Source organism: Ochotona curzoniae, unplaced genomic scaffold, assembly GCF_017591425.1.
Source record: "Ochotona curzoniae isolate NIBS_2020 unplaced genomic scaffold, NIBS_Ocur_1.0 contig_2723, whole genome shotgun sequence".
In the NCBI taxonomy this organism is placed as follows: Eukaryota; Metazoa; Chordata; class Mammalia; order Lagomorpha; family Ochotonidae; genus Ochotona; species Ochotona curzoniae.
The window spans coordinates 26,459,408-26,486,496 of NW_024465573.1; the positions used below are offsets into that span (position 1 = coordinate 26,459,408).

General features: G+C 40.4%; 1 protein-coding gene across 1 annotated transcript in view; it reads right to left on the reverse strand.

The window, feature by feature from the left end:
* HEPHL1 (hephaestin like 1) overlaps nt 1-27,089 on the reverse strand; it is a 77,173-nt gene that overhangs the window by 5,623 nt on the left and 44,461 nt on the right. Inside the window, exons 6-17 of the mRNA XM_040977301.1 lie at nt 26,562-26,730; nt 23,980-24,119; nt 23,716-23,847; nt 22,378-22,589; nt 19,091-19,241; nt 15,800-16,012; nt 13,714-13,927; nt 8,409-8,548; nt 5,996-6,136; nt 3,402-3,508; nt 1,733-1,955; nt 421-560 (exon numbers count right to left, since the gene is read on the reverse strand). Coding sequence (XP_040833235.1) covers nt 421-560; nt 1,733-1,955; nt 3,402-3,508; nt 5,996-6,136; nt 8,409-8,548; nt 13,714-13,927; nt 15,800-16,012; nt 19,091-19,241; nt 22,378-22,589; nt 23,716-23,847; nt 23,980-24,119; nt 26,562-26,730 — 1,982 coding nt within the window. The remainder of the gene's footprint in view (nt 1-420; nt 561-1,732; nt 1,956-3,401; nt 3,509-5,995; nt 6,137-8,408; nt 8,549-13,713; nt 13,928-15,799; nt 16,013-19,090; nt 19,242-22,377; nt 22,590-23,715; nt 23,848-23,979; nt 24,120-26,561; nt 26,731-27,089) is intronic.

The window sequence follows — 27,089 nt, forward strand, 5'->3', positions numbered from 1 at the left end:
CAAGGTGGGTAACATTTGGTCCAGCCTAGCTTGCTAGAGCAAAAGTCAAGATAAAATATGGGGGCCCAAGTCAGAACTCAAAATATCTCCTTTACTGGAAAGGGCTGTTCTGCCAGCTAATCAAAAAAGAGAAGAAAAAAAAAAGAGAGAGAGAAAGAAAGGACAAGTGCCAAGGTGGTGGTCAGAATCATGCTGTAAGTGAAGAGAAAATTCTCATCTCTTTGATTCGTACCAACTTAACAACATATGCAAGCATATACATCTTAACAAATATAAAAAAGGGTTTATTACATTACTCTGGTCCATTCTGTAACACACAGCACCATCATATGCAAACATTATTGCCATGTAATATTTCCTGGTAGAAATACAATCAATCAGTTCAAAAAGTCTTCTCCAACATGTTTTCTGCATACTCACCTTGAAGAGAAAGCTCTCGGCGTGATAATGGATGGTATGGATGTCCACTTCACTTCCTATGCCTAACAAATACCAGTTTGTCATTGTGTCTTCATTCATTATGAGGCCATGAAGATTCCCAAAAATCTTCCCATTAATGGCTAATAGGGTGACAAGAAGTTGCTTGTTAGTGAGAAGACACACTCACTACTTAATTTGGCTTTAGAACGGGCTCAAGATCTTTAGATCATCAATATGTGTATCTGCTCTTACTTGTGCCTACCAATATTCCTAACATTTTAGGCCCAGAATTCATGTAACTATGAAATCTTTCTGCAAAGACAGCCAGAAAAGTGAAATTGTGATTTAGTTTTTAAAGCAACATTTGGAATAACAGTGTGTGCCTGTTTATTCAGTATAATCTCTTTAGGAAATAGATCACAGGCTCATGGGTGAGTAGACATATTCTAGAGAGGAGTTGATTCAGTCGAAGCTGAATTAATTAGAAGGTATTGTGTTAATATTTTGCTAGCTTTCACTTTGGTTCAATTTCCAAAAGCATGAAATTACACAGGGTGAACCAAGTCCTAGCAATGACCAAAGCAAGCTTAATTTCCACACTGTGATTCTGACCCCTCCACTATTTTATTAACTTTTCATCCTATGTATCACGACATGTCTTAATGAGTGACATTCATTAGAAATGGAGAGCAAAGAGGAAAGTTTCAGGAGAAAGTAACAAAACTGGGAAGGAAAAGAGTAGCCGAATCAGACGTCAAGCTACTCTATTCTCATCCCTGATCTTGAGCAAAGACAGCAAAGACTGTCTTTTTGCATGCTTTGTGGCAAAAGTAGAATTTGGTAAGAATGGATGGATGTGTCAATTTGAGTACATTGCTCCAAACCACCTGAAATTACATGGAGTTAAATAATGCAGATCCACTGAAACAGAAATTTGGAACTAGACTTTCATGTCCCAGGCACAACTGAACCAACCCTTGAATGCAATCAAACAAAAGTTATGGTGCATTCTTACATAAATATACCAATGGTTATAGATCTATTTCTAAAGAATTATTTCCCAGTATTAAAGTGTACATTGTAGCATTCAGAGATAGTTGCTCCCTAAAAGTTTGCTCAAGATTTGATTGACTTTCTGCCATCAAGCCAATCAAGCTGAGTCACTCTAAAAGAAAGCTCTGGAACACATTGTCCAGTCTGGGTACCTCTGAGAAGGAGGAAAGGCTCAGAGAAGGCAGACGCAAGCCTTCAGCCTTTATAGGAATTTCTCCAAACTAATCTTAACAAGGATCTCTGTAAATTCCTAATGTACCATGCATTTTGTTGCTCTCCTCAAAATCATCACTGCGCCTAAAGTCTCGTGGATCTTTGTTGAGATATTTCTTAATATTGTCATCCAGGTACCAGGATTCATTCTCATCTACCACCAAAAACAAGAGTGCAAACTCGTAGTCAACATCACTTCTTCTGCCCTTTTCATTCAGCACTCCCTCTCGACATGTAATTAGAGGACCCATCAAACCACTGTACGTATCCTGAAAGAAAAACGCACTGCATTAGAAAGGCCACTAAACAAGTTCATCATATGCCACCCTCCACCATTCTACTGCAGGCTCCTAATTCTGCATACTCTACTAGAACTTAGTTCCTCTCTGGAGTCAGACTCGCTTTATCTTTCACCCATTTTGTTGACCACTGTCTGATTAATCTTGTCACCTCCAGATCTAGAAGTCTTCAGAGATTTTCTGTGGTTTACAAAATAAACCTCAAACCATGGGCAGGTCCTTAAGTCCCTCCATGTGGCCCCCAGTGCCCTTTCTGGATTAGCTTTCCCCATTGCTTCCCTACCCTGATACCCAAGTGGGACTCTCCATGGTTCTCTCAAACACACCTTAGACTTCCCTGTCTTCAGCTTTGTTCATGATATTCTCTCTTCCCAGACCCTTTTTTCAAAACCTCTGTTGGCACCTTCCATACCTACTGCTCCGACAGAGCTCACCAGGTTCAGAGTTGCACTATAGTTATAAGTGGGGACATGCACCATTTTCCCCCACAGCAATATAAATTTCTTCAAGGCAAGAATGTTTGCATCCTTACTAGTATGTAGTTATTTGCATATGAGAAACACTCAAAGAAGTATTCACTGGAATGCATCAATGAATAAACAAGTAAATATGAGTCTCCCACAATTCTAATATGTTTACTTTTTCAGGAGTCTTGCATATTTGTCTCCAAAAGTCTAGCTTGTCCAGTACTGAGGGATATCAATACAAGTCATATAGTGTCTGAAAGGAAGATTAAGAGAATCTTCTACTTTTCTAGACTAGACATGCTGACATATTATATAGGGTATGATTTTAGTTTGGACTTTGACTTATGACATGCAATAAAAAACAGTAGTTGTTTTACATACACAGATCTGACTCAGTCAGTATAGAGTCTTTGTCTTTATAAAATAGCATATTCATCATTTTAATAGTCTTGCATTTTTAGTTACTGTTTACAATATGCATTCTTTCCTTGGGCCCTGGTAGCAATAGTAATAAATTTAAAATTAATAGATTCTACATATTCAGCACCATCAATAATTAATTGTAAGATACTTTTACTTCATGCTTTTTTCCTTACTTATCTTCTTTTGCTTCATACTCTGTAATTTCTAAATGTGGTAACTTAAACATTCATTTGTCTTTATCTGCCAGCCTTCAAATCAAGGATCAACAAACTGTGTGTCTGTGTGTGTGTGTGTGTGCATGTGTAAAGCACAAAATATTTTTACTTTGTGGCCACACTTTTCCTTTTACAATTACTTAACTATTTCACTCAACCATAAACAATACTAATGAGTAGGCATGACTGGATTTGGCCAGGAGTCTATACTTGGAGTCCCTTTCACATATACCAACCCGAGTTGCGGTGACATGCTTAGTCAACTTACAGTCAGATTACTTTAAGCATTTTGGTTGCTCTCTCAGCTTTACCTTCACAAAGTTTACTGTTGAATAGTAAACCCATGGAATACAATTGGGATCAGAGGGTCCTGGACCAGATCTTTTAGGGACATTCCATCTGTAAGTTTTTATTTCCCCTGAAATAAATAAGAAATGGAAAAGATTTACTAGTGTTAGCTTGGCTCTGTATAATGGATGTGGCAAAATGCATTCAATATTTGTACATTTTGGCCAATATTTGTTGCTAGAAAGAGTCACCTGCTGGTTAGAAGATCCTTTTTAAGCATGCATTTCAATTTCTATGATCTCAAAATGAAATCTTATCATCTTAGACTCCAACCTTCCCTTTGTTTTGCCTGTTTTCATTTGGCAACAAGTCTGTTTTCAGGGAATAAAACATGTTCTATGCCTAATTGTTTTTCCTATTCAAACTTTGTGTCACCTGTCTGAGGCCTATCTTGGAACACACTTTAAGCATCAATAGCTTTGGCCTCTTATAGTTGTATCATCAAGGAATTCTAAGCTTTCACTGCACAGGCCTCACCCCAATCAAATAAAATTGGAGTACTGGGGTTAGGGGCTCAGGCAGTAGTATTTTTTTTTTTTAGAGCTTTTCAAGTGAGTTCGTCAGAACCAGATATAATCAGAGTCAGAACCAGATATAATCAGAGAGATCTAGTTCCAATCTCAAACCTATGCCTTTCTTCATTGACGTTTAGTTTCCTTACGTATAAAGTGAGTTGGTCATCCTAGTTTCCTGATTATGGTAAGGATTATATGAAACAATAACACTCAATACACGGAAAGGTGTTTAGCCTAGTAACTAATCCACTGTTTAAGACGCCTACATTCTGCAAGAGAGAGCCTGGACTCTGAGTAAGCAGGATTCCATTAAAACAGAAAACTCGAAAGAAGAAAAGAGGACAAGTCACACACTTAAATAGAAAATTTGTAAAGGACACCATTGATAAAGGCCTATTGTCCAAAATGAACCAAGGATTCTCAAAAATCAACAAGAAAACAACATGATTTTGAAATAGACCGAAACAGACACCTCACCAAAGAAGACGCACAGATGGCAAGTGAGTACAGAGGTCAGGTCAGCATCACATGCTGTTAGGGAAATGGATATTAGAATAATGATGTCATGCCATTGTATGTAAATTAGCATGGTGAAAATCCAAAACAGAGAAAGTGCCAAATACAGAAATATGGAGCAGCAAGACTTTCATTGTTGATGAGAATGCAAAATGGTACAACCACTTTGGAAACATTTGGAAGTTTCTCACAAAATTTTTCATATTCTTTTTTTTTAAAGATTTTTTTTAAATTGGAGAGTCAGACATACACAGAGGAGAAGAGACAGAGAGGAAGATCTTCTGTCTGCTGATTCACTGCCCAAGTGGCCGCAATGGTCGGTGCTAAGCCATGAGCTAGGAGCTTCTTCCGAGTCTCCCACATGGGTGCAGGGTCCCAAGGCTTTGGGCCGTCCTTGACTGCTTTTCCAGGCCACAGTCAGGGAGCTGGATGGGAAGTGGGGCTGTTGGGATTAGAACTGGCGACCTTATGGGATCCCGGTATGTGCAAGGTGTAGACTTCAGCTGCTAGGCTGCTGCGCTGGGCCCAAATATTCATATTCTTACCATAAGACCCAGCAATTATATTCCTCAGTATTTACGCAAAGGAGCTGCAGAGTGTATCTATACAAAACCCACACATGAGTATTTATAGTAGGTTCCTTCATAATTACGAAAACTTAGAAAAAACAAGATGTTCTGCAGCCAAATGCATGGTACAAACGGACAAACACAACAGAATATCATTTAATGAGAAAAAGAAATGAGCTGTTAGGCCATGTAAATGTGTATTATTTAGCAAAGAAATCAACCTAAAAAGGCCAAGGGAAGGTGTTTAGCCCAGCAGTTAAGTCACTGGTTGAGACAGCTGCATTCTAGAGCCTGGTTTGGATCTCTGGACCCAGCTTCTGAGTCCAGATTCCTATTAATACAGATCCTGGGAGGCAGCTGTGATGACTCGAGCACTCACGTGGGAGACGTGTATTGAGTTCCTGGCTCCCAGCTTTGCCCTGGCCCAGCCCTGGTCCAGCCACGGCCCAGCCATGGCCAGCTCAGGCAGCCAGAAGTACCATTTCTCTGTGTCATCCCTGTCCTCTCTCCCCACCCTGCTTCACTTTTCTTTTTCTCCTTCTCCCTCATCTTTGCCCTCACCCTGTCTGCCAAGTAAATAAATAAAAATTGTTAAAAATCCTTAAAAAGTTGACATAGTATATAACTCAAGCTTGATGGCATTCTGGAAAAAGCAAAATCATGGAGACAGCATGAAGATCAGTGGTTTCCCAGAAGAGAATGGAAAGAAAAATACATTGGCAAACCTGAGAATTTTGAGACAATGAAACTAACTCTGTGAGATACTAAAATTGTAGGTACAGGTCCCTGTATATTTGCCACAACCCATACAGTGGTACATCAGCAGTGAGTCCCGTGACTGGGTGAGTGCGGAGACACACTGACTTAGAGATCAGCTCTCAAAGACCCCTCAGAGATGAGAAGAGCCGTGAAGCCAGCACCTACATCAGGATAGTGCAGGTCTGTAGTGTCACTTACCCGGCTGAGTGACGGGCACCTGAAGTCGCTTCCCACTGTCCATGTCCTCTACACCCTGGGCTGAGATGGAGTAGGGCCGGCTGGCTTTGTTCTTAAATATGATCAGGATGGAGTCGCCCACCTCAGCGTGAATCATTGGGCCTGAAGGCAAACAAGCCTGTGTGCATTACCATTGCTCTTTCCAACACCGATGCCATTTAAATGCAGTTATTTAACAAAGCAAAATAGAAATGAACTTCTTCCTTAGATTACTTTCTCTTTCAAGGACAGCATTGTTTTGTATTACATGCTGTGTAGTGTTTGATGGTGGGACCAACCTAGATATCAAATATGTCTCTTTCACTTACAAGGGGGGGGGGGTTGTGGTTAATTCATATCATCTTTCTCAAAAATGAGATCACTAACACTTTTCTCATAGCATGATAATAAAGCTTAAAGAAGACCATGCCTGTTAGGTGGCTATTTTAGTACTTTGAGACAAAGTACTAAATAAGTGCTTAATGTGTTAAGATGGTTCAGAAATAATTGCAGAGAAAGCCATAGCCACATGATACGGTATTGCGGTTATAACCCCCATGTAAATGATTTTGGATAAACCTGAAATTGCTCATCATTTGGCAAATAGGGAGAAGGAGGAGGGGGATCCAGTGAAGCAACATACAAAGTCAGGGAGAAATAAAAGCATACATTGATTCATGATCTCAGCAATGACTTCACCAAGGCATGTCTGCAACTCTTTCTCAATAGACACAGTCCTGGAGGAGACCCGCCCTCTTAGAGTGTCACATCTGCACATTTCCATTGGGAGCAGGCAGCCTTGGTGCCAGCGGAGATGAGCTCCAAGCCAACTGGGGAGAGCCAGTGTCAGCATGTCTGTGGGATATTGCTTGGCAGGCCTGAGCCTCTCCCCTTGCAGCGCCCATGACACATACGCCCCACATGGATGGAGCTTCGTGTTCCCAATGGCTCCTTGGGGCTTGCCTCATGTTCATTACAATCTCAACTTGGGAAGCACCTCAGACCTGACTCCTGCGGTTTTCTCTTGGGCATCCATAGAGTGAGTCACTCCCAGTCAGGGTCTGGCCTCATCTGTCTATCCTTTCCTGATATAAGCCATGGTTCTAATAGCTTTTCTGAAGATTCCACTTAAAGGCATAAATAAAATTAAAATGTGCTAGGCTATTACTCTCATCAGAGAAAACCAATTAGCATGAATCAGGAAGTATCTGAAAATAACCAAAACCAGGAAACTTAAAGAGTAAATTCTAATATTACAAATTAAAATCATTATTTATAAACTCATTACCATGGCAATTGTTCATGCCTTGGGGACTGGTGATCAGGAGCAAGCACTTTCTGATTTGCAGTGCAATAGGCCACTGGGTACAGATACGTGCCAAGATGTGCCTGCCCTGTGCCACTTGGGCAATTCTAGCTCAGCAGAGAACCACGTGGCTAAGCTCACCCTCCCCCAGTTAAGTGCTTCTGGTCTTGATTTTCATGAAATCATTCACTTGTGTGTTTCACTGAACAGAATCCAATGAGGGCTCTCTCTACCCTCCCCTTTCAGCAGGATCAGCGCCTTTGTTCAGAGTTCTGTTGTTCTACACCACTCAGAGGAAGACTGCTCCTTCAGGGATGACTCACTCATTTGGTGGATAAACAAGATCCCATGCCAGTGTTAGTGGGCCTGGCAGGATGAGGTGCCAGCTAGGAGCCATGGTGCCTTACTGTAATCCTGAACTGCAACCAGGTAAAGCCATACTGTTCCTGTAACTGCCCTTTGCATTTAAAAGCAGAAAAGGAATTCCAAAAAGTATTCTAGGATAGTCATTATCAACTTTAACGTTGTATGTTCAAGATGGGGTATGGTCTGGTGATTCACAGGTGAGGAGGAGTGGGGGAAAGAAAACAAGCAGAGCTTGTCAGATGGCCAGGCAGCTGGGGCTTCTGGAAGCCCCAGAAGGGTCTGGGAAGGCCAGGAATCAAGCCTCTTGCCTCGAACTATCCTTTCCCCCTTTGGCACCTATCTCAAATCAGCAGTTCCTCTTTTGTCCAGGTTATTTTTATATTGGATTGTTACAGCACTATGGTTGGATGATTTGGGATCTTGAAGAAGTTAAGCAAAGTACTGCCTGATATTTTGAAGCAGTAACTTGTTTCAAATTAGAGTTTTCTGACCCAGCAGAGGGGATGGAAAGAAACCTGGTCTGCCCCAACGATGTGGACTCCCCTGGCATGTTATTAATAGTCTCTCTGCAACCATTCCTTGTCTGAACTGAACACACAGTCTGTGCCCTGGGAAGGCAGAACTGGAAGATGCCACAGTTTGGATGAAAACAGTTGGATTCCTCTCTCAGGTTCATGTGTGTGTGTGTGTGTGCTTGGGCCTGAGTAGAACTCTGTGTCATACCCAGGAGTTCTAAGTGCTGTTCTCGCGGTGGTCGGGCTTTGATCTCCACAAATTCTCCATTTGTATACTCCCGGTACACGACTTTCTTGTACTGAGAGCCAATCCAGTTATCAGTGTGATTCATGAATATGTCTCCATGTCTGGAAATCAGAAACAGTGCAAGTTAAAGTCGTTAGAAGGTGGGAATTTTCTCTCGGGGGGGTTCCAGAAAAACACTCAACAAACCCAGCTGTGATCAAGGTTTTCTTGGGGATTTGGTCTTTTGTACCACTATTGCAAGTAGGGCCAGGATCTGCACTTTATAACTCATCAGGTTCTGAGCTGAATAACACAGTTAGCTCACAGATCACTCTTCTGAATGATTGCCCTGAACACCTGCTAGGTGCTGAACAGAGTGAGCCTTAAAGACACTCAGGCCCTTGATGCTACACTTCTCTTCTTGGGACTGACTAAACTAATCTCCTGCACGTGGACATGGACATGTGTGTACCCAAACACACACACACACACACACACACACACACACACACACTCCTATCCCCTACCATCCAGATTTCTTCCAGATTTCACACGTACCTTCTGATCATTCTGTATCTTACGCTTTTCAACTTCACAAGATATCAAAAAGGACTCCAAGCTATGTGTTGCACATATGCCCATGTACAAAAACAGGTAAAGTGAATTCTCGGCATTCACGGTAGTTGTGTTCTAGAAGACTACTGAGAACACTGAGTTCAATGAGCAGTGAACCACTGTTATTAAGCACACAGCTTCTGGTGGACCTCTTTCTTTTTATTAACAGGTTGATATAAAACCCTGTTCAGTGTATGCTGATGCTTAAAGTTACTTTTTAAAAAGATTAATTTTTTATTTGACAGGCAGATTTTACAGAGAAAGAAGGAGAGATAGACAGGTCTTTCAACCACTGGTTCGTGCCTCTAAGTGGTCATAACAGCCAGAGATGAGCTGATCTGAAGCTGAGACCCAGGAGCTTCTTCCCAGTCTCTCATGTGACTGCAGAGGCTCCAGGCTTTGGGCCATCCTCTGCTGCTTTCCCAGGCTATGAAGAGGGAGACCAATTGGAAGTAGAGCAGCTGGGACACAAAGTAGTGCCCATATGGGTTGCCAGAACTACAGGTAAAGGGTTAGTTTGCTATGTCACCACACTGCCATGTATTTAACATTAACACCGAACTCATCAACATTGAATTCATGGCCCACTGCACTATAAGCTGAATGCAGCTTATATATAATACACTATATGTATATAATACACTATATATGTGTGTATGTATATATGTATTATAATACATTATAATACACTATATATATAACTTGAGAGACAGAGAGACAGAACAATACTCCATCCATTGTTTCACTCCCCAAGTGCCTGCATAGCCTGGTCAAGACAGGCTAAAGCTATGGCCATAGAACTCAGTCTGGGTATCCTTGGCAGCTGGCAGGAACCCAAGGACATATCCTGCCTCTTAGGATGTGCATTACCTGTTGGGACTCAAACCAGGCCCTGCAATATGGGCTATGGGAGGGCATCCCAAGCAAGGACTCAACAGCAGAGCACTCACTCCTGGGTGGTGGTATTGGGGAGAGTATTTAAACAATGATACCATCTAAATAAAGCACAAATTCATGAAAACTGAAGCCATAGACCTAAAAAATGACACTTGTTTCAGAGTGATGGCTGAAGCAAGCACAAGTACTCACCAAGATAGATCATTACAATTTGATCTCCCTCAGTGAGTCTCATCCCCTAAACTCTGACAGTTACTCCTCTATGAAGCTTTTCATGGTTTCCCACTGACAAACTCAGTTTGGCTCTCAAACCCCTTCACCACTGGTACCCTTTTCTCAGGGTTCCTTCAATGGTTTTCAGAATGCCTCTTGCGCAGCAAGTATTTAATAAATGCAGATATACTTTCCGCCCTAGACTGCAGGCTTTTCAAGAGAAGAGAGCTCTTATGCTATTATTGCTTTCCAAGAATCCTGGTAATGTGTTTGGTGACCAACACAGATCCTGGGGTCACACTCTACTGTTCCCATTTTCCTCCTCTGTTAAATGTGAGAAAGCACCTACTTCATGAGATTGATGTGAGGACTGTAAGCTAGTACATGCCAAGTGCTGTGTGAACATGGAAGTACTTGCTTCATCGTCACCTGGCAAGCATGCTGCCTACAATGCCTTGGGGAAGCTGAAGGAATGGGTCAAGTGTGACACAAGGTTCATGCCAGGTAAGATTTGTAAGGCCCTATAAAAATGCATGGCATAGGGTCTGGTGTAATCGCCTAGTGGCTAAATCCTCACCTTGCACACGCCAAGATCCAGTATGTGTACTGGTTCATGTCCTAGCTGCTCCACTTCCCTTCAAGCTCTCTGCCTGTAGCCTGGGAAAGCAGGAAAGGATGACCCAAAGCCTTGGGAACCTATACCTGTGTGGGAGATCCAGAGGAAGCTCCTGGCAGCTAAGTTCTGGCTGTTGAGGCCACTTAAGGAGTGAACCAGCAGATAGATAATCTTTCTATTTCTCCTTCTCTCTGTAAATCTGCCTTTCCAATAAAAATAAACAAATCTCTTTCTTTTTAATGCTTAGTACACAGAGGATGCTTCAGTAGATAGAATCCATTATGGCCAATCACAGGTTGGTTGACACTCATAAGTCCACTATCTCAAGAGTACCAAGGGTGCAACTTTGTTTTCTATAGCAACTCAATTTCTCTTTATTTTCACTTCCTTCCCACTGTGCAGATTCCCTCCTGGCATTGCACTGATGGTCCCATTCTTTGTCTGGGATCCTGGTACCTCCCTAGTACATTCTTTGGAATCCTCAAAGAAAATCTTCCTCACTCTAAGGTACTCACCAAAACAATAAATCTCTCAGGAGTAACCCACACCAAAGGGTAGCTCAAAAACTGCTTGTGCTCCCACCACGGAGCTGGAGTAAACAGAAAACGCACGGAAACTGGAGTTCAGAAGGAGCATTGGTCCCCGACTCTTACCCATAGGAGTGTCATTTCCAGAGCTTCTCTCAATTTTGCACTGTGTGTAGTTATCGAGTTTAGTGTGCTTTGTATATGTGAACATGCCTGACCCACAATGCTTGTATTTATGGGAAAGAGCCAGAGTGGCAGGGAAAGGGTACCATCACGGCGTTTTATTCTCCTTGCCTTCTACCTCACCTCGTCATCTTCAGGCATAGTTCTAGAGACTGAAGCTAGCCCTCCTGCTTGACCGTTGCAACTACTTGTGAACTAGCAGATAGAAATTCTTCCTATCTGGAAACTATCAGGAAACTAATGGAGGTTGTACTTACATGTCTTTCTTTCTTTTAAAAAATGACTTATTTATTTTTATTGAAAAGTCAGATATACAGAGAGGAGGAAAGACAGAGAGAGAGAGAGACAGATCTTTCTCTCTTTCCACTGATTCATTCCCCAAGCAGCTGCAACAGCCAGAGCAAAGGTAATCCGAAGCCAGGAGTCAAAAGCCTCTTCCAGATCTCCCACACAGGGGCAGGGTCCCAAAGCTTTGGACCATCCTCAACTGCTTTCCCAGGTCACAAATAGGGAGCTGGATGGGAAGCAGGGCTACTAGGATATGAACCAGTTGCCTATATGGGATCCTGGCACTTATAAAGCAAGGACTTTAGCTGCTAGACTATCGCACCAGGACCTGTTCTCCCCATTTATGCAGAGAACCACCGGATCACTGGTCTGACTATGGAGTGCATGAGTCAGAACTGAGCCTCCTCAGTTGCTGAAGATGGTACAGTGGATGGCATGCAAAGATGCACCTGGGAGATATGGCGGTCCATTTGGGCCTGCAGAAGAATCTAATACCATAGCAGAGGAGGGACAGCAGAACAAATTGGACAATTCTCAGTAGCTGAGTGTTGACAGCAAAGATCTGGGTGAGTGGAGACTCTAGGGTGGACTGTGTCAGCCAATGAAGCTCAGAAGGATTTTCTCATCCTTGAATCAAGGAAAACAACAGCATTTCAGAACCATCAAAACCACTTGAGTAGAACCCTTGGAGCATGCTCTACATCAGAGACCCTGGGATGACATTGGGTGGTTGTCCCCCATTCCCCAGGTACTGATGAAGTTAGGATGCTGGGTGCAGCTCCTTCCCTTCTTTCCCTTCTTTCCTCCAAGTACAGGAAGAAGAAAAAGGAAATTGGAAAAAAGAATCATGTCATCCATTTTCCCCTGTTCTTTGACCCTTCCTACCCTAATCAGTGGTCCACATGAACATACATCCTTCTAACTATGTAAACACCATAAAAAATAGAATGTTTAAAAAAGGTTAAGATATATACAATGAAAAATTTAAGAGATTAGGAATAGTAATATGTAGTGTTGTTTGTGTGTCTCGCAGGCTCAGAACATTCCTACAAGGTATAAGGAGGGAGAGTTGTGAAGAAGACAGCAATAAAGGATAAAGAGAAACAGTGGCACAAAAGATCACATCATATCGCTAGAGAACACAGCTCAGTCTTTCAAAACTGTTCCATTCCAACCCTGCCAGTGAGTAGTTGAAGCACTTGACCCTTTGTGCCTGACTCTTCACTTGCATTGTCAACACATGACTGCGCAAATCGCAGGTCATTGTGAAGTGGAAAGTAATGGGAAATTATTCTACAGTGTGTGCCTGGTTGGTTTGGTCCCTGGACTTTCTAACTTAAGGCAGTAAAGGACAAATATTCACATTGGCCTGCTTGCCACTTAAGCACTGCTGATTTTTTGGCAGGTTATGCCAGCTGATAACACTTGGAAGGGAAAGTGACTCTTGAGGATTTGGGAGTACAATATCTACCACAAACACCTGTTCTTTCTGATTGAGCTCAGGAATCTACACAGGCAATGGTCTCCTACCCTCCCTGGCTGTCCCAATCTTGGGTCCAGTGACCAACAACACATGCTCAGCAACCTATCCCCAGGTCCCCTAGTCTATAGCTATCCACCCTTTCAAGAGATCTCTACTTCCTCTCATGTCTGTGGTTTCCCTAATCCCCCTTAACTATGCCATCTCCCTCTTCCTTTGCGCTCAGCAAGCTCACTCCAAGACACAGCCATTTGTTTGAACCAGCACCTGTCACACAATTGCCCTCAAGACAACCCCAGATTCACTGCTGGGATAGAGATGGGCAGCTTTGCTAACCTTCTGAAATAGCCTTTGCCTACTGGAACTATGCAGACAAAACCCAACCGTTGTTAGGGCTCCATATTTAATAAAGTCCTACAGAGCATGCGCAATCCCACCGAAGAGACTTGGCGGCTTCGCCCGTGGTACCTTTCCCCTCCTGCGTCCAAGTGCTGCTTTTCGAACTCCCAGTTTTTGTTAGGGGCATAATCCCATTCTACCTCTTCAGCAGCGATGTAAAAGGTTCTTATCATCCCATACGGCTGCTCAGAAGGGTCCTTGTTGCCACAACTGTTGACCTCATAGATTTGACCCATGCCCCTAGTGAAGTGGTGCAAAGTGGAACAAAACACCTTGAAAATACCTGAAAGAGAAGGGCTTGTCACTTTATGTGTTTCTCGATTGTTGTTGTGCTTTTAGCAAACCTGCATTTTAATCCCAAAATAAATAACCAGTGGGTGGTTATTTTTAAAATAATCAGTTCAATAGCATTTTAATATCAGGTTTCCACAAGAACATATTACTTTGAATATATCTACCTCTGGTAGAAGTACCAGGAGAAAACACTAGGAGAAAACCCCTGAGATTCACTCGTCCTGGAAAAATAAAACCTATAGTGTTGCATCAAGAAGCAACTCCTCTGAGTCTTTCCGATGACACATACCTATTAGAAGAGTCACTCTGGGCAAATGAATGTTTGTGTGACTTTCTTGGTCCAACTTCATTTATAAAGAACAAATCACCTATATATTAAATATCTATAAAAAGTTCAAATTAGGTCACATTTCTTAAGCCATACATTTTGCCTAAAGTATTTCATAAGCTGTAAAGCACAACAGATAGGCAAGCTATTATTACAGCTAAATATGCTCCTTCAATAAGCCTTTGATCAAATGCGGTTTGCATTTTCAGTGAAAAGGAAAAAGAAAATATAGCTAGATTTTGCTTCATAAAACCAACAATCTTGTTTGCATGAAAATCATGTAGTGGTTTAAACTGAATTTCCCAAGCATTTTGTTATCAGGGAGCTACATTCCAATTGAGCAATTCAAAAAATTATATAGAACAAATCAAATTATAAGATATTAACTCTCAATGGAATTACTGGATCAATGAGGTTTCTCTTCTAGCAGACCACGCTCTCAGAGGTCCATGACTACTGAGCCTCTCTCTCACCATCTACAACATACAGAGAACGTTTCCTCTTGCTGCAGATCACGTCTCTACTGTATAAATGCTGCTGCCCTTTCTGTTGATTCATTGGGTTCCTATGTACAACCGTGGACCCACACCCTCACACGGAAGTCTTTGTGAAGCTACAGGGAAGATACCTGAAGGCAGACCTGAAGACCTGCCTGTCTATATAGCATTTCCAAGCATCCCATTATTTACATTATTTACAAACTCTTTATGGTTCTTCAGTAGTCAAGAAATTACCTTTTCTAAGACAAAGAAGAAATGTTTATGTTGCTGTTTACAATCTTGAGTACTCTTATTGATTTACAGGCAAAGAACAGTTATTAGTGAAATGATCAAGCATTTAAACAGTCATACATCTGTTCTTACCAGCAAACATAAACCAGAAAATATTACTATGAAGTGCTCAACAGGTGTGTGGGACACATGAGTAGTAATCAAGACATGAGAATACGTAGCCAAATCCCTAACATTATTTCATGTCAAGGTTTGAGTTCCCATTTTTGTTTATTGAAGCAATTTATTTTACTCTCCTCTCCTTACTTTAAGGAATATTTTTAAAATATGTGTTCAACATATCCCTTCTCTGTGCAACTCATGCTATACTAGATTATGGAGGTCCTAACCTCAGGCAGTTCTTTCTTTAAAAAAAATTCTTTTTTATTGGAAAGGCAGATTTACAGTGAGAACGAGAGACAGAAAGAAAGATCTTCCATCTACTGGTTTACTCCCCAAATGGCTGTAATGGCAAGAGCTGAACCATCCAAAGCCAGGAGCCAGGAGCCTCTTCTGGGTCTCCAACATGAGTGCCAGGTTCCAAGGCTTTGGGCCATCCTCTGCTGCTTTCCCAGGCCATAAGCAGAGTTGGAAGGGAAATGGAGCAGCTACGACATGAACCAGCGCCCATATAGAATGCTGGTACTAGCAGGTGGAGGATTAGTCAGTTGAGCCATTGCTCAGGCCCCTCAGGTAGTTCTTAAGCTAAGATTTTGAAGACCAGGTTTCAAATTCCTAATTGATGATAAAAGGGCAAGTTTACCTGCATGATCTGGCTGCATGAATGCAGTGGTAGACACGTGTGGGAACAGAGCAAGGGAGTCACGGTGGGTCCCTCGCAGGTGAATTGTGTTTCCTTGAAAATAAACTCCGTGCATGTCGGTATCGGTGCCCATCCCAATCAGATGCCAGGAAACTCTGTCCTTTTTGCACATGCTTAGGCCTGGCAGGTTGCCATACATATAACCATTAACAGCTAAATAGAAGGAAAAATACAGTCAAAGCCCAGTATAACAACATGCAGATGCTAAACATACACCATCAGAGTGAAAGATATTCCATGTTTCCAGGCCAGGGGAATATCCCTGGTGTGGGAATAAATAGAAGTAGGGGGAAACCACACTGTGAATCAGTTTAAATTGAACACTAAAATTAACAATTAATAGTAAAGATATATTAAAGTTATTAAAATTTTTGCAACACACACGTGCACTAATTCTAAGAATCAATAAGGAATAGGTCAGGTTATTTTCGAGCACAATCTTTCTGAAAAAAGATTTCATGATATCCTTCATTGCATAATTTCAGATCCTGAAGAACATCATCCTTACAAAAATATTTCTTGACATCACCAATTTCCCAAAACTCTTCTCTAAAATTCCTGCTGGGAAAATCATTTTCTTTTGAAGTTCTCAGTCCTGTCCCCTTCCTTGTTAAATGTGGGCAGCTCAGTTGCAAATGCATCTAATTTCTGCCAGACTTGGATTTGTCAGTGACTTCCTATCTGTGAATTTACAGATGGTTGCATGGATTCCACATGATTTGAAACTTGGGCATTATATTCACAGGTCTGCCTAGGGAAGAGGGATATTTTGGGAGGAAGGAGGTACCAAATTTAAAAAGGTTAGTCCTTGGATAAATAAATTATTCTGGTAACTTTCATTTTCTTATCCCAGTAAAATAACAGAAAGGCAATGATTAGTTAGATATGAAGATTGTCTGTACTTGCAGAATGACAAATTGTTGTCTTTTACACCAGCTCAACCCACTGATAGCGGTTAGCTAGTGAAATGAGTCACAAATTTAGAAACCACATTTCTTCCTGTGGGGAGGAATACCATGGTCAAATAGCAATGTCTGATGAGTGAGTGTATATCATTATGTCTTATGCTTGATGTCCCTTAGAGAAATAAATATTCTATTTCCCTCCTATCTGCCCAATGCAGGAAAAAATAACTCTCATATACATGAATGGCCTTCTGTTACAATCCCATTGTCAAATGAAATTACTTTTTATTTTTGTGTCTGCAAAACTACTGGTGTTTGATAATTGTACTCAAATCTGAGATTATTCATAGAAATTTCAAGAAGCCCTGAAGCTTCGTAAAAGAATATATCTTCTGAAAAATGTCTGATTTGTTGACTTTGCAAATAAATTATCCAAATCATGTCTACCAAATGTAATTGGCATGTGCATAAATATAGTACTTTAATGACTGCTAGGCAATCTTTCCTGACCTTGGAATACTTGCTTTAAGCTTTGCTTTTAGGACTACTCACTCATTCATTCATTCATTCATCCAATACCTTTTGAATAAGGTCTACACAATTAAGCCAAACACAAAGCATTATATGTCACATGAAGAACCTGACTATAGATAGAGCTTAATTTCTGATCAATGCAAAATTTAAGAAATATTTATTCTTGAATTTAATTTTTCTTTATTAAAATACTGAGTTTATTTCAGTATATTTATCTCCCCTCTGAATTTCATTTTTAAATTAACATACTGTACATATTTTGAAATATGAAAGCGAAGTTTTATACTGCCAATCTAGGATGGGGATGGAGTTCATATGGTCCATTTCATTGCTTAATATTTTTTGCATTCTGACCTCTCTGATGATAAATTTCTTTTACCACTTAGTTTCGTCATTAAGGAACTGCTATATTACCAAATTTCTAGCATAGTTTCCCTTTGTAATTGTCTACTAATAAATATAGAAACAAATTTCATATCCAGTTTAGCAGTATTTTTAATAGAGGATGATATTGCAAATGCAATACTTCCTATTTCTATCATACCAGGAATGCACTGTTTGACCTGAGAATCTAGCACATGAGTAATTGCAATCTAGATGCTATGGATCAGTTGTGATCTTGAACTTTCTTGGTTTCCATGGGAAAGAAACAATTTGGGGGATATTTTGTTATTCTTTCATAATATCTTAAAAGGCAATAAATATAAGAGTATTTCCAAAAATCCTGGAAATGGAATTAAATAAGCTTAGTTTAAAATAAATAAAAAGTGAAATTCAGGCATAGTTTTCATAATATGCATGCTACATGAAATTTCATAGATGTTATACTTGGTCCTAAAACAGTTTCATATCTGTTATCTTACAGTGCTTGCTCCTGACACTTTCATTGGCTGCACACACTCTTTGGAGGATTTGTACTCTTCCTCATTGCTCTGCAATCTTAGGCAATGTGACCAAGACTAATGGGATGCCTGTGTTAGTCAAATGTAGTTACCATGTGGCTTACTGTTGTAACATTTGACATAAAGAGAGGTAGTGAAGAGAATTAAGTAATTCCTCTCTAACAAATATCTAGGATAGGAACAAGTAATAATTTGCAAATTAATATATCGATCACTCATGTTACTTGATTAGAAATGCTTGGCTGCATAATTATTATCTCCTACTGCATAATTATTATCTCCTATTGTTTGACTTGCCATCATTGTGAACCCAAGGGAGAGTGTAAGCCAATAATTTTTTACACATATAGAATGCTATGATCTTTGCTAGTATATATAAAATGTTTTATATGTACTCATTAAATTCCACAACATTACTGGAAAACTGGTTTTTTAAAAAGATTTATTTATTTATTTATTTCATTTGAAAGAGTGAGAGAGAAGGAGAGACAGAGACCTTCCATCCTCTGGCTCACTGCCCAGATGGCTCACTCCTAGCAGTGTGAGAGCTTTACCCAGGTCTTTCATGCAGGTGGCAGGAGCCAAACATATGGGCCATCTTCTGTTGCTTTTGCCAGGCACCAGCAGGGAGCTGAATCAGAAGTAGAACAGAAAGGACTCCAGCTAGCATCCCTATGGGACACTGGCATGCAGGCAGCAACTTTATTGGCTACATCAAAACACAGCCCCAATAGCAGGGTTTTACCATCGCTTGTGAAACTGAAGCCATGAAATAATTACATGACCAATACCCAATAACCCCAAATTAACATAATTAATACATTGCAAACATCTTGATTTCAAATACAATGAAGTCTTTCATTTGCCAAAGGGAAAAGCATTTATCATACCATGCATTTTGTTGGATTCCACAAACTTCTTGTCTTCTTTGTCCACGCTGTATGGACGCCAGGCAAACCTCTGAATATTTTCATCAACATACCTGCTCAGATTTTCATCAAACACTGTAAACAGTAGGTGGAATTCCTTGTCTATTCCTTTCTAAAGAGAAGAAAGAAGTAAATACGTAGAAAGTATAGCTTGAAGAAACTGACCTTTTTCCTTCACCTTCAAAGCTGACATAAAGCTGATCAATGCTAGCCATGGCATGATTTTCCTGTTTCCAGGCTGATCTTCAGTCATTTGCCCCAGCTCCAGCCTCTCTGGCTTCATCCTATACCATTCCCACTTAGCAGAATACAGCCACCCTGTCCTGCTCTTCCATGGAACCTACCAACTACATTCTTGCTTCAGGGGGGTTTCATGTGTTGTTTGTACTGCCTAAAGAACTCCATACTCAGATCTTTTCTGTCTCACTCCCTTATTCCAGTCAATTCTTCACCTGCTTAGAGTGGTCTTTTGCATCCATCCTTCTAAACAAGCCATTCACATTTCATCCAGCTCACAAATTCACTTACTTTACCTCACCCTGCTTTACTTCTTTATAGCACTCATTTTCACCTGCAATCATATTCTGAACTTCTTTTTGAACTGCTTTTCTCACTACAATGTGGTGTTCATGAGGTTGGAACATTTTAAATTCCTCTCAATATTCCTAACTTGAAGAAAAATGCACAGAAAAGCACTCAATACAGGATAGTAAGTTTTAAAAAATTCCTGTAACAGATGAGTCTTGGCTAAATTAGTTACTTATTTTGATAATGGGGACACTAAAGATTACTTCACACTGTGTATATTCCTAATCAATCCATGTGAGCCTATTTGGTCACACAAAATCCCAGAAGACTGAAATATGTTTCCCTTACAGCTAAACTATTGTTTTGCTTTGTTTTGTTTTGTTTTGTTTTTTTTTTTTTTGCTTTCTTCCTGTTTCTAACCTACTCCCTATCAAATCTTGTCTCCATTTTCTTTCCTGCTCTAGACAGATCCTTGGCAATCTTACCCAATCATATATCTCTCCTTAAATTGGACAACATAATCTAAACTCACAGTGATCCAATCCCTACCTACCTGTTCACCACATCTCTTGATCCTTCCCTCTCAATACTTTGCCCAAAACAAAGCTAAGCTCCTAAGGGTCTCTGAACTTGTGTCTGCATGCATCCAGCTTTCATGAACTCGTCTCCCTTGCCAATGCTGGAAGATGACATGTACCCCACTGGTTTTAATAGTTCTCCACCATTTTCTGCTGCAAATCCTTATTTCAACCTCAGAAAGAAGTAAGGAAAGATGTGGGAAAGTAGGTAAGTAGGAAGAAAAGAATGAAGGAAGGCGGGAGGAAAACAGGAAAGGAAGGGAATGGAAATAAGGAGTTGAATGGCTATTATGGAGGAGGCATGATTATTAGTACACAGCTTTATATCATCTGATTATATTCTATACAGTTCACTCATGTCTGGCATAATTCATGACAATTGACAATTGACTGGCAAAATAGAAATACCTTTTCCAATGCTTATTTCCATACCTACCTAGAAGACTCCTGACCAGGTTCATATTAGAAGAAGCCTGAAACATGTTAGGTATTTCCTAAGTATTTGTTGCACTATAATTAGCTTTAGGGACCAGCACAATGGCTCAATTGGCTAACCTTCTACCTGCAAGTGCCAGCATCCCATATGGATATCAGTTCATGTCCCAGCTGCTCCATTTCCCATCCAGCTTCACACTTATGGTTTGAGAAAGTAATAGATGTTGGCTCAAAGCCTGGGGACCCTGCACTTGCATGGGACACCTGGAAGGCATCCCTGACTCTTGGCTTTTGGTAGGCTTGGCTCTAGCCATTGCACCCATTTGGAAAGTAAACCAGTGGATGTAAGATCTTTTGCTGTCTCTCCTTCTTTCTATAAATCTGTCTTCCCAATAAAAGTGAGTAAATCTTAAAAATTAACTTTCTGGCTGGTCAGCTGGATTTCTTAGGCAAATTCTAGATACGGAGTACTTCAGGTTAGTTGAGAGTTAATTTTATATAAGCGGACTGGCTGTGAACAACATTTATCTTAGATAAAAATTTCCAAGAACAGAAAGATACCTAACAAATTTCAAAATTAGCTCTGAATGGATACAACTGGAGCAAAATTGGAACTACTTCACAAATTTTTTTGGCATTCATTCTCCTTGGCTCAAGTATTTAGCTGGTGGGAAGCAAAATACTGGATTGGAAGAAAAATGGGTATTCAAAGCCCATGTTTTATGGTTGACTCTCACTACACTAGGTATATTTCCAGAGATATAATCTGATGTTTCTAAGTCTCAATTTCTCCAGTCTTAAAATGCTGATCATCATTTTGTTTTATTTTTTACGACTGTTGAGGTACAATATAGATACTGAGTTTACTAAGCACCCCGCAGGTATTTCCAGGATTGACCTTTCATGGAGGAAAATATAAATCCGATGTGGAATAAGATACCTTGTGACACCTCAGCCCAGAAACCCCTTTGATCATAAGAATGGATCCATGCTGTGATAAATACAAAATATACCATGTAAGTAAGTTGCCTAGTACTTGTGATTGTGATATAAGCGGTGAAGTAAATGGGCAAATGAATTGGTGTTTTTCTTTAATCTGTGTGTTTAATATTGTGTAGACATGCTTGCTATGCTGTTTCTTGCCACACTGATTAACATAAACATCCAAGCCTGTAACTTGGGACTTACAAGAAGCTGTCTATATGCTTTCTTTTTCCTTCACAGAGTGATGAACCTTCAGTTTACAAGAGTGAGACACAGTGGTTCATGGCCTTAGCTGCATATTAGAATTACCCAGGGTTTCTGATTTAATTGGTCTGGGGCAAATTAATCAGGTTTAGTTAATGTTTGGTCAAGGGTGAAATTCTTGTCCAGCAAGAAAAATCCCAGCAGCATCCCATGTAGATCTCTGAAAATTCAAGAATCAAACAATGCACAGGGAAGAAAAATACTGAGTCCAAGTCAAAACAGGTATTAATCTAGGTTCCTAGCTGAGCATCAGTGAACTGTGAAAATTTATATCTTTAATTTAAAAAAAATAGAGTAAAATTTCCATTATGTAGTATTCAATTTCAAGGGGAAAAAATGAAAGGAAGAGAAATTTTTTTGGGGTAACATTCTTTATCACTCTCTAGTCTCTAGTTGGAGTATGCTGGTAACTGTCACACACAAACCTTGGGGAAAAACCGGTCATCTTTGGTGGCTTACCTGTGTCCCATCAGCATTGAGAGTGCCCCTTTTGCAGACTAGCAAAGGCCCCACAAGGCCAGAGCTGGTGTCCTTAATTGGCTGAACTGCTGAGAAGTACACATAGGTCAGACAGGGAGGATCCTCGGCTGTGGGGCTTACACCTTCAGGCACTGTCCACCTATATGTGAAAGTTTCACCCGGTTTAACGTGTGCTCCTGGTTTCAGGAATCCTGAATAAATAAATAAATGTTTCAGAGCAAATCCAGGAGCACTAAACTATGAATTTGGTTTCCCAGCCCAGAGTGTCTTCCACAGATTATAATATCTTTCATGGAAAGATGGTTATTTTCTCTTTAATATCCTATAAAGGTGTGGCACTGCCCATAGACTGCTATTTTATGAGGTAGAAGTTACAATAAATGGATTATTTCCTTCACAACTTTAATAATATTTCTCACTCAAATAGGAGGTTCAGCAAATATTAAGTGTGATAGTTGTTCATTCAGGAGTCAAACATCAGGGAATCCCTTCTAAATGGAATATGTTGTGCTTTGCCATACAGAAGGCATATTTTTAAGTTACGTAAGGTATCTATCTTTTAAATGTTTGGAACCTAGGAAATATAAGTAGGAAATAACTCAAACAACACATTGGATCGCTATTAGAGCCCAAGGATTCACTCTGCAACTTTTCCAATGATTTGCATAAAGTGTCTAATACATTTTCTAAGTTAAAATACAGAGAAAATGTTGGTTATTCATGGTGTTATTCCTGTTCACTGTATTTTGATCAAGGAAGAGAAGTATACAGAAACGTTGCAGCCATGGAAGAGGTCAAATATGAGTTTTGGAGAGAAAGTCTCTCCTGCCATCCCCTCACATTTGGTCTGGTATCAAACTTCAGCATGAGAAATTAGCCCTGATGGCCTATGGTGTCTGTTGCCATAACAGGGACAGGTACCCAAAAGCCAGGAGTTTTCCAAAAATAGTGGGATGAACACAAGGATGGTTCCTGCAGCCACTGGACCAAGCTGCCTTTCCTATGGGCCTTCTGCAATGCAAGCTTTAAACACGTGTTCCTAAGAGAAATAGAAAGAAAATAGTAATTCCTAAGAGCCTGTGGTAAGTTTGGCTGTTCCTGAATTCTCTCCATTGCTTTTCAGAAACCCCTGTTAACTGAGTGTTATCATTCCTATGTGATAGATTAGAGGAATAAAGTCTAGAGGGTTGGAGGAGCTGACCAAACTCATTGTGTCCATAATGGGAAGGACTAAGATTTGAACCAGGATTCCCTAGGCCCAAGGTGTTAGCTCTCTCATGTGCTGTCTAATTTTCATAAGCCCAGACTAAGACTTACCATCTATGTTGGGGGCCGCATCAGATGCCTTGTCATAGAACACACCATGGGGCAGAATACTGTAGACCTTGTCAGCTTTGTTGGCAAATGTCACTAATATGGTGTCACCCACCTCTGCCCTGATAACTGGGCCTGGAAAACATCAGTGGGGGAAATGAGTGACAAGAAACAAAATGAATAAAAAGGAGAATAGTTGCCCTAAGCACATGTATGTATCCAGCTAAAACATTTCTGGTACAAGACATGAAAATGATGTTACTCTACCAAGAATTCCAAGATGGGCTTCTGTGTCAGAGGGTTTCTTTCTTTGAGTAAAAGTTGCATCAACATATTCCACATACTGAGCCTTCCAATATTTTCCTCCTATTCGGTTGTTCCCTTGCTTGAAGTAGAACTCTGAGTCACTGTGGAAAGACAGGAGCCTGACTGAGAATGTGCCTCACCACATCCAAATGCTTTAGTCCTGGAATCTTGTTGTCTTTACGCTACTTTCCCATCCATCTCCCCAGAAATGACAGCTCAGGCTTCAGCAAACTTCCCACAATCACCAAACAGTCTTCAAAATCTTCAGAATCTGGAAAACAGTCAGGCTCATTTCTCCCTTAGCCATTGCACTTATTTCCTCAATGATCCAATGACAGAAGAGACCGGCAAATAATGCCTACTTGGCAACACTGGCATCCCAGAATGGTGTCCTACAAAGTAACAAAGCGTTCACTGGGCTCCTTGCAGAATAAGCAACCCTCTAACCCTTGCAGATGTCAAGCTGAATAGCCTCTGTATACAGGAAGTTCTGTCACATCTGGCAAATTAAGGAATGGAGTGTCTAGGTCATCGAATAGCTTCAATAATGAAGAAATACCATATAGACTCTCTATGAAATGTGAAAGTTGTGAAATACAGTAATACAACTGCTAATCTCCTTATTGTATCCATCCTTACTTTGTTAAAAACTGCAGTCTCTTTTTCTATATGCCTTTTGAATCTTTTCTTTTCCTTCCCACCCACTGCCACAAACCCAATTCATTCCTCATCACCTTGGGTTTGAATTATTGTATGAAACTCCTAACCATACACTGCAGTTTCTATCTCACAGGCTCATTTTGTTTCCAGCATAAATACTACAATACCAGTCTGCAAAATGGTGAATGGTCATTTACCTTCTCCAAATTCTAAATTCTTCCCATTGCCAATAAAGTTCAAAAGTTGCAAAAAGTCTCATTTTACTCCAATGCATTCATTGTCTATTCCTACATGCAAATGCCCACTGTCCTGTGTAAACCTTTCACTCCACTAATTCTGATTTTTTAACCATGACTACATCTGTTCAGTATTCACTTAATTAAATTCCATCCTTCTTCAAGGTCCCATGTAAATCCCACTTCTTCTAAGTGTTTCCTTACTATCATTGCTTGTTTTGAATACCCAATGAATTCACTGGCTGGGTGATTCATCCTTCTCTTTTTTGTAGCTTATAAAATGACCTGTTCACACAGCTACTTTCTCCACCCAAGAATGAGAACATAGTCTTAGACATCTTAGACCCCCCGCATGTAAACTAGTACCTTGTGCTTTCATTTGAATTTTAATCACATCTTAATTCATTGCAATTCATTGATTGAATATACTTTAAGATTTCATATTTCAAAAAGTATTTCAGAATCCTACAGGGCTTATATAATACAAATGCAAATACTAATTCTTATGTTTATGAAGAAATACTGGACAATAGGAAATATTGATAATAGAATTTTCACATGTGATTCATACAAATTGTTTGGTAAGATTCAAGTGCATTAATTTGGTCGAACAGTGAATGAATGAAATGTGCAATTAAACAAAAAGTATATATGACTGATCATAAGAGAATTTTTAAATACTTCAAATACAAAAAAAGGTCATAGTGTAACAGTAATCATTCCTGGGATACTACACCCAACACTTTTCAGTGTTTTAGCAGATTCATGTATGTGAGTCTGAAATAGCTAGGGGAGTTCACATCCATTTAATGAATTACTGGGATCAATGAGGAAATCCCATGTACGCTAGGAGCCTAGAGATAAAATGATTCATTATGGCCCAGGAGTCAAGGAGGCTTCATTTAAGAGATGACAATAGGGTTAGGTTTCAAAGGAAATTTTGAATTTTATTGGTCAGAGAAAAAAGTTTACTCATAACTTGCCTCAAGCTTCCCACAAACGCAAGAGCTCATCTCCACTGAGAACACTGTCTTATTTTCTCTTCAATACTGCCTACTCTGAATTGTGAGCTTAGTAGTTTAAAAAAAAAGATTTATTTTTATTAGAAAGTCAGATATACAGAGAGGAGGAGATACAGAGAGGAAGATTTTCCATCCATTGAATCACTCTCCAGGTGACCACAACAGCCAGAGCTGAGCCAATCTCAAGCCAAGAGCCCAGAGCCACATCCCCCGAGGTCTCCCATGTGGGTGCAGGGTCCCAAGGCCTCAGGCCGTCTTTGACTGCTTTCCCAGGCCACAGTCAGGGAGCTGGATGGGAAGTGGGGCCACCAGGATATGAACCAGCACCATTATGGGATCCTGGTGTATTCAAGGCAAGGACTTTATCCACTAGGCTTCTGTGCCCAGTTTAGTTCTCATGGCATTCACCACTGCTGTTTGAATGAATGAATGAGTGGATCCAGAGTTTGTTTTTAAGCTAGCAAGTCTCAAGCAGTAATTACTCCGATGGTTCTCAGTGATTCTTAGGTAACAGTGCTAATACCTCCTTAAGCAGTAGTGTTTTGTCATCTAGGTGGTATGTCTCCATCAAAGCAGTGCCCAGAAAACACATGAGAGCAAAGGGTCGGCAACAAAAAGTGCTTACCTGCCAGAAGCATTCAGCGGAAGACCACTAAATTTGTCATACCCTTGAGGACCATAATCCCAAAGAACCTTCTCAGCTGCTATGAAGTAGCGCCTTGGATGACCCTTCACGTTAGAGTGAGAGACATCGCTTTTGCAGTTACCAACATTGTATTGGCCCAGCATACCAGCTACAAAACAGAAGAAAATCACAAGGCAAGTTCAAAAGGCTCACTAAGGACAAGATGGAAAAATGTAATGTCATAAACACTTAACATTTTATACAGAAAATCAAACCTTAAAGTTAAAGACGAAGGAATAAAAATGACTAGGGGGATATTTATAACAAATGGGACAAATGATGAGTATATGGGGCTGGCATTGTGGTGTAGTTGGTAAGGTTACCACTTGTGGCACTGGTACTCTATATAGGCACTGATTGAGTCCTGACTCCTCCACTTCCCAATCCAGTGCCCTGCTGATGGTGTAGAAAAGCAGCTGATGGTGGCTCAAGTGTTTGGACCTTTGCCACCCACGAGAGATGACAGAG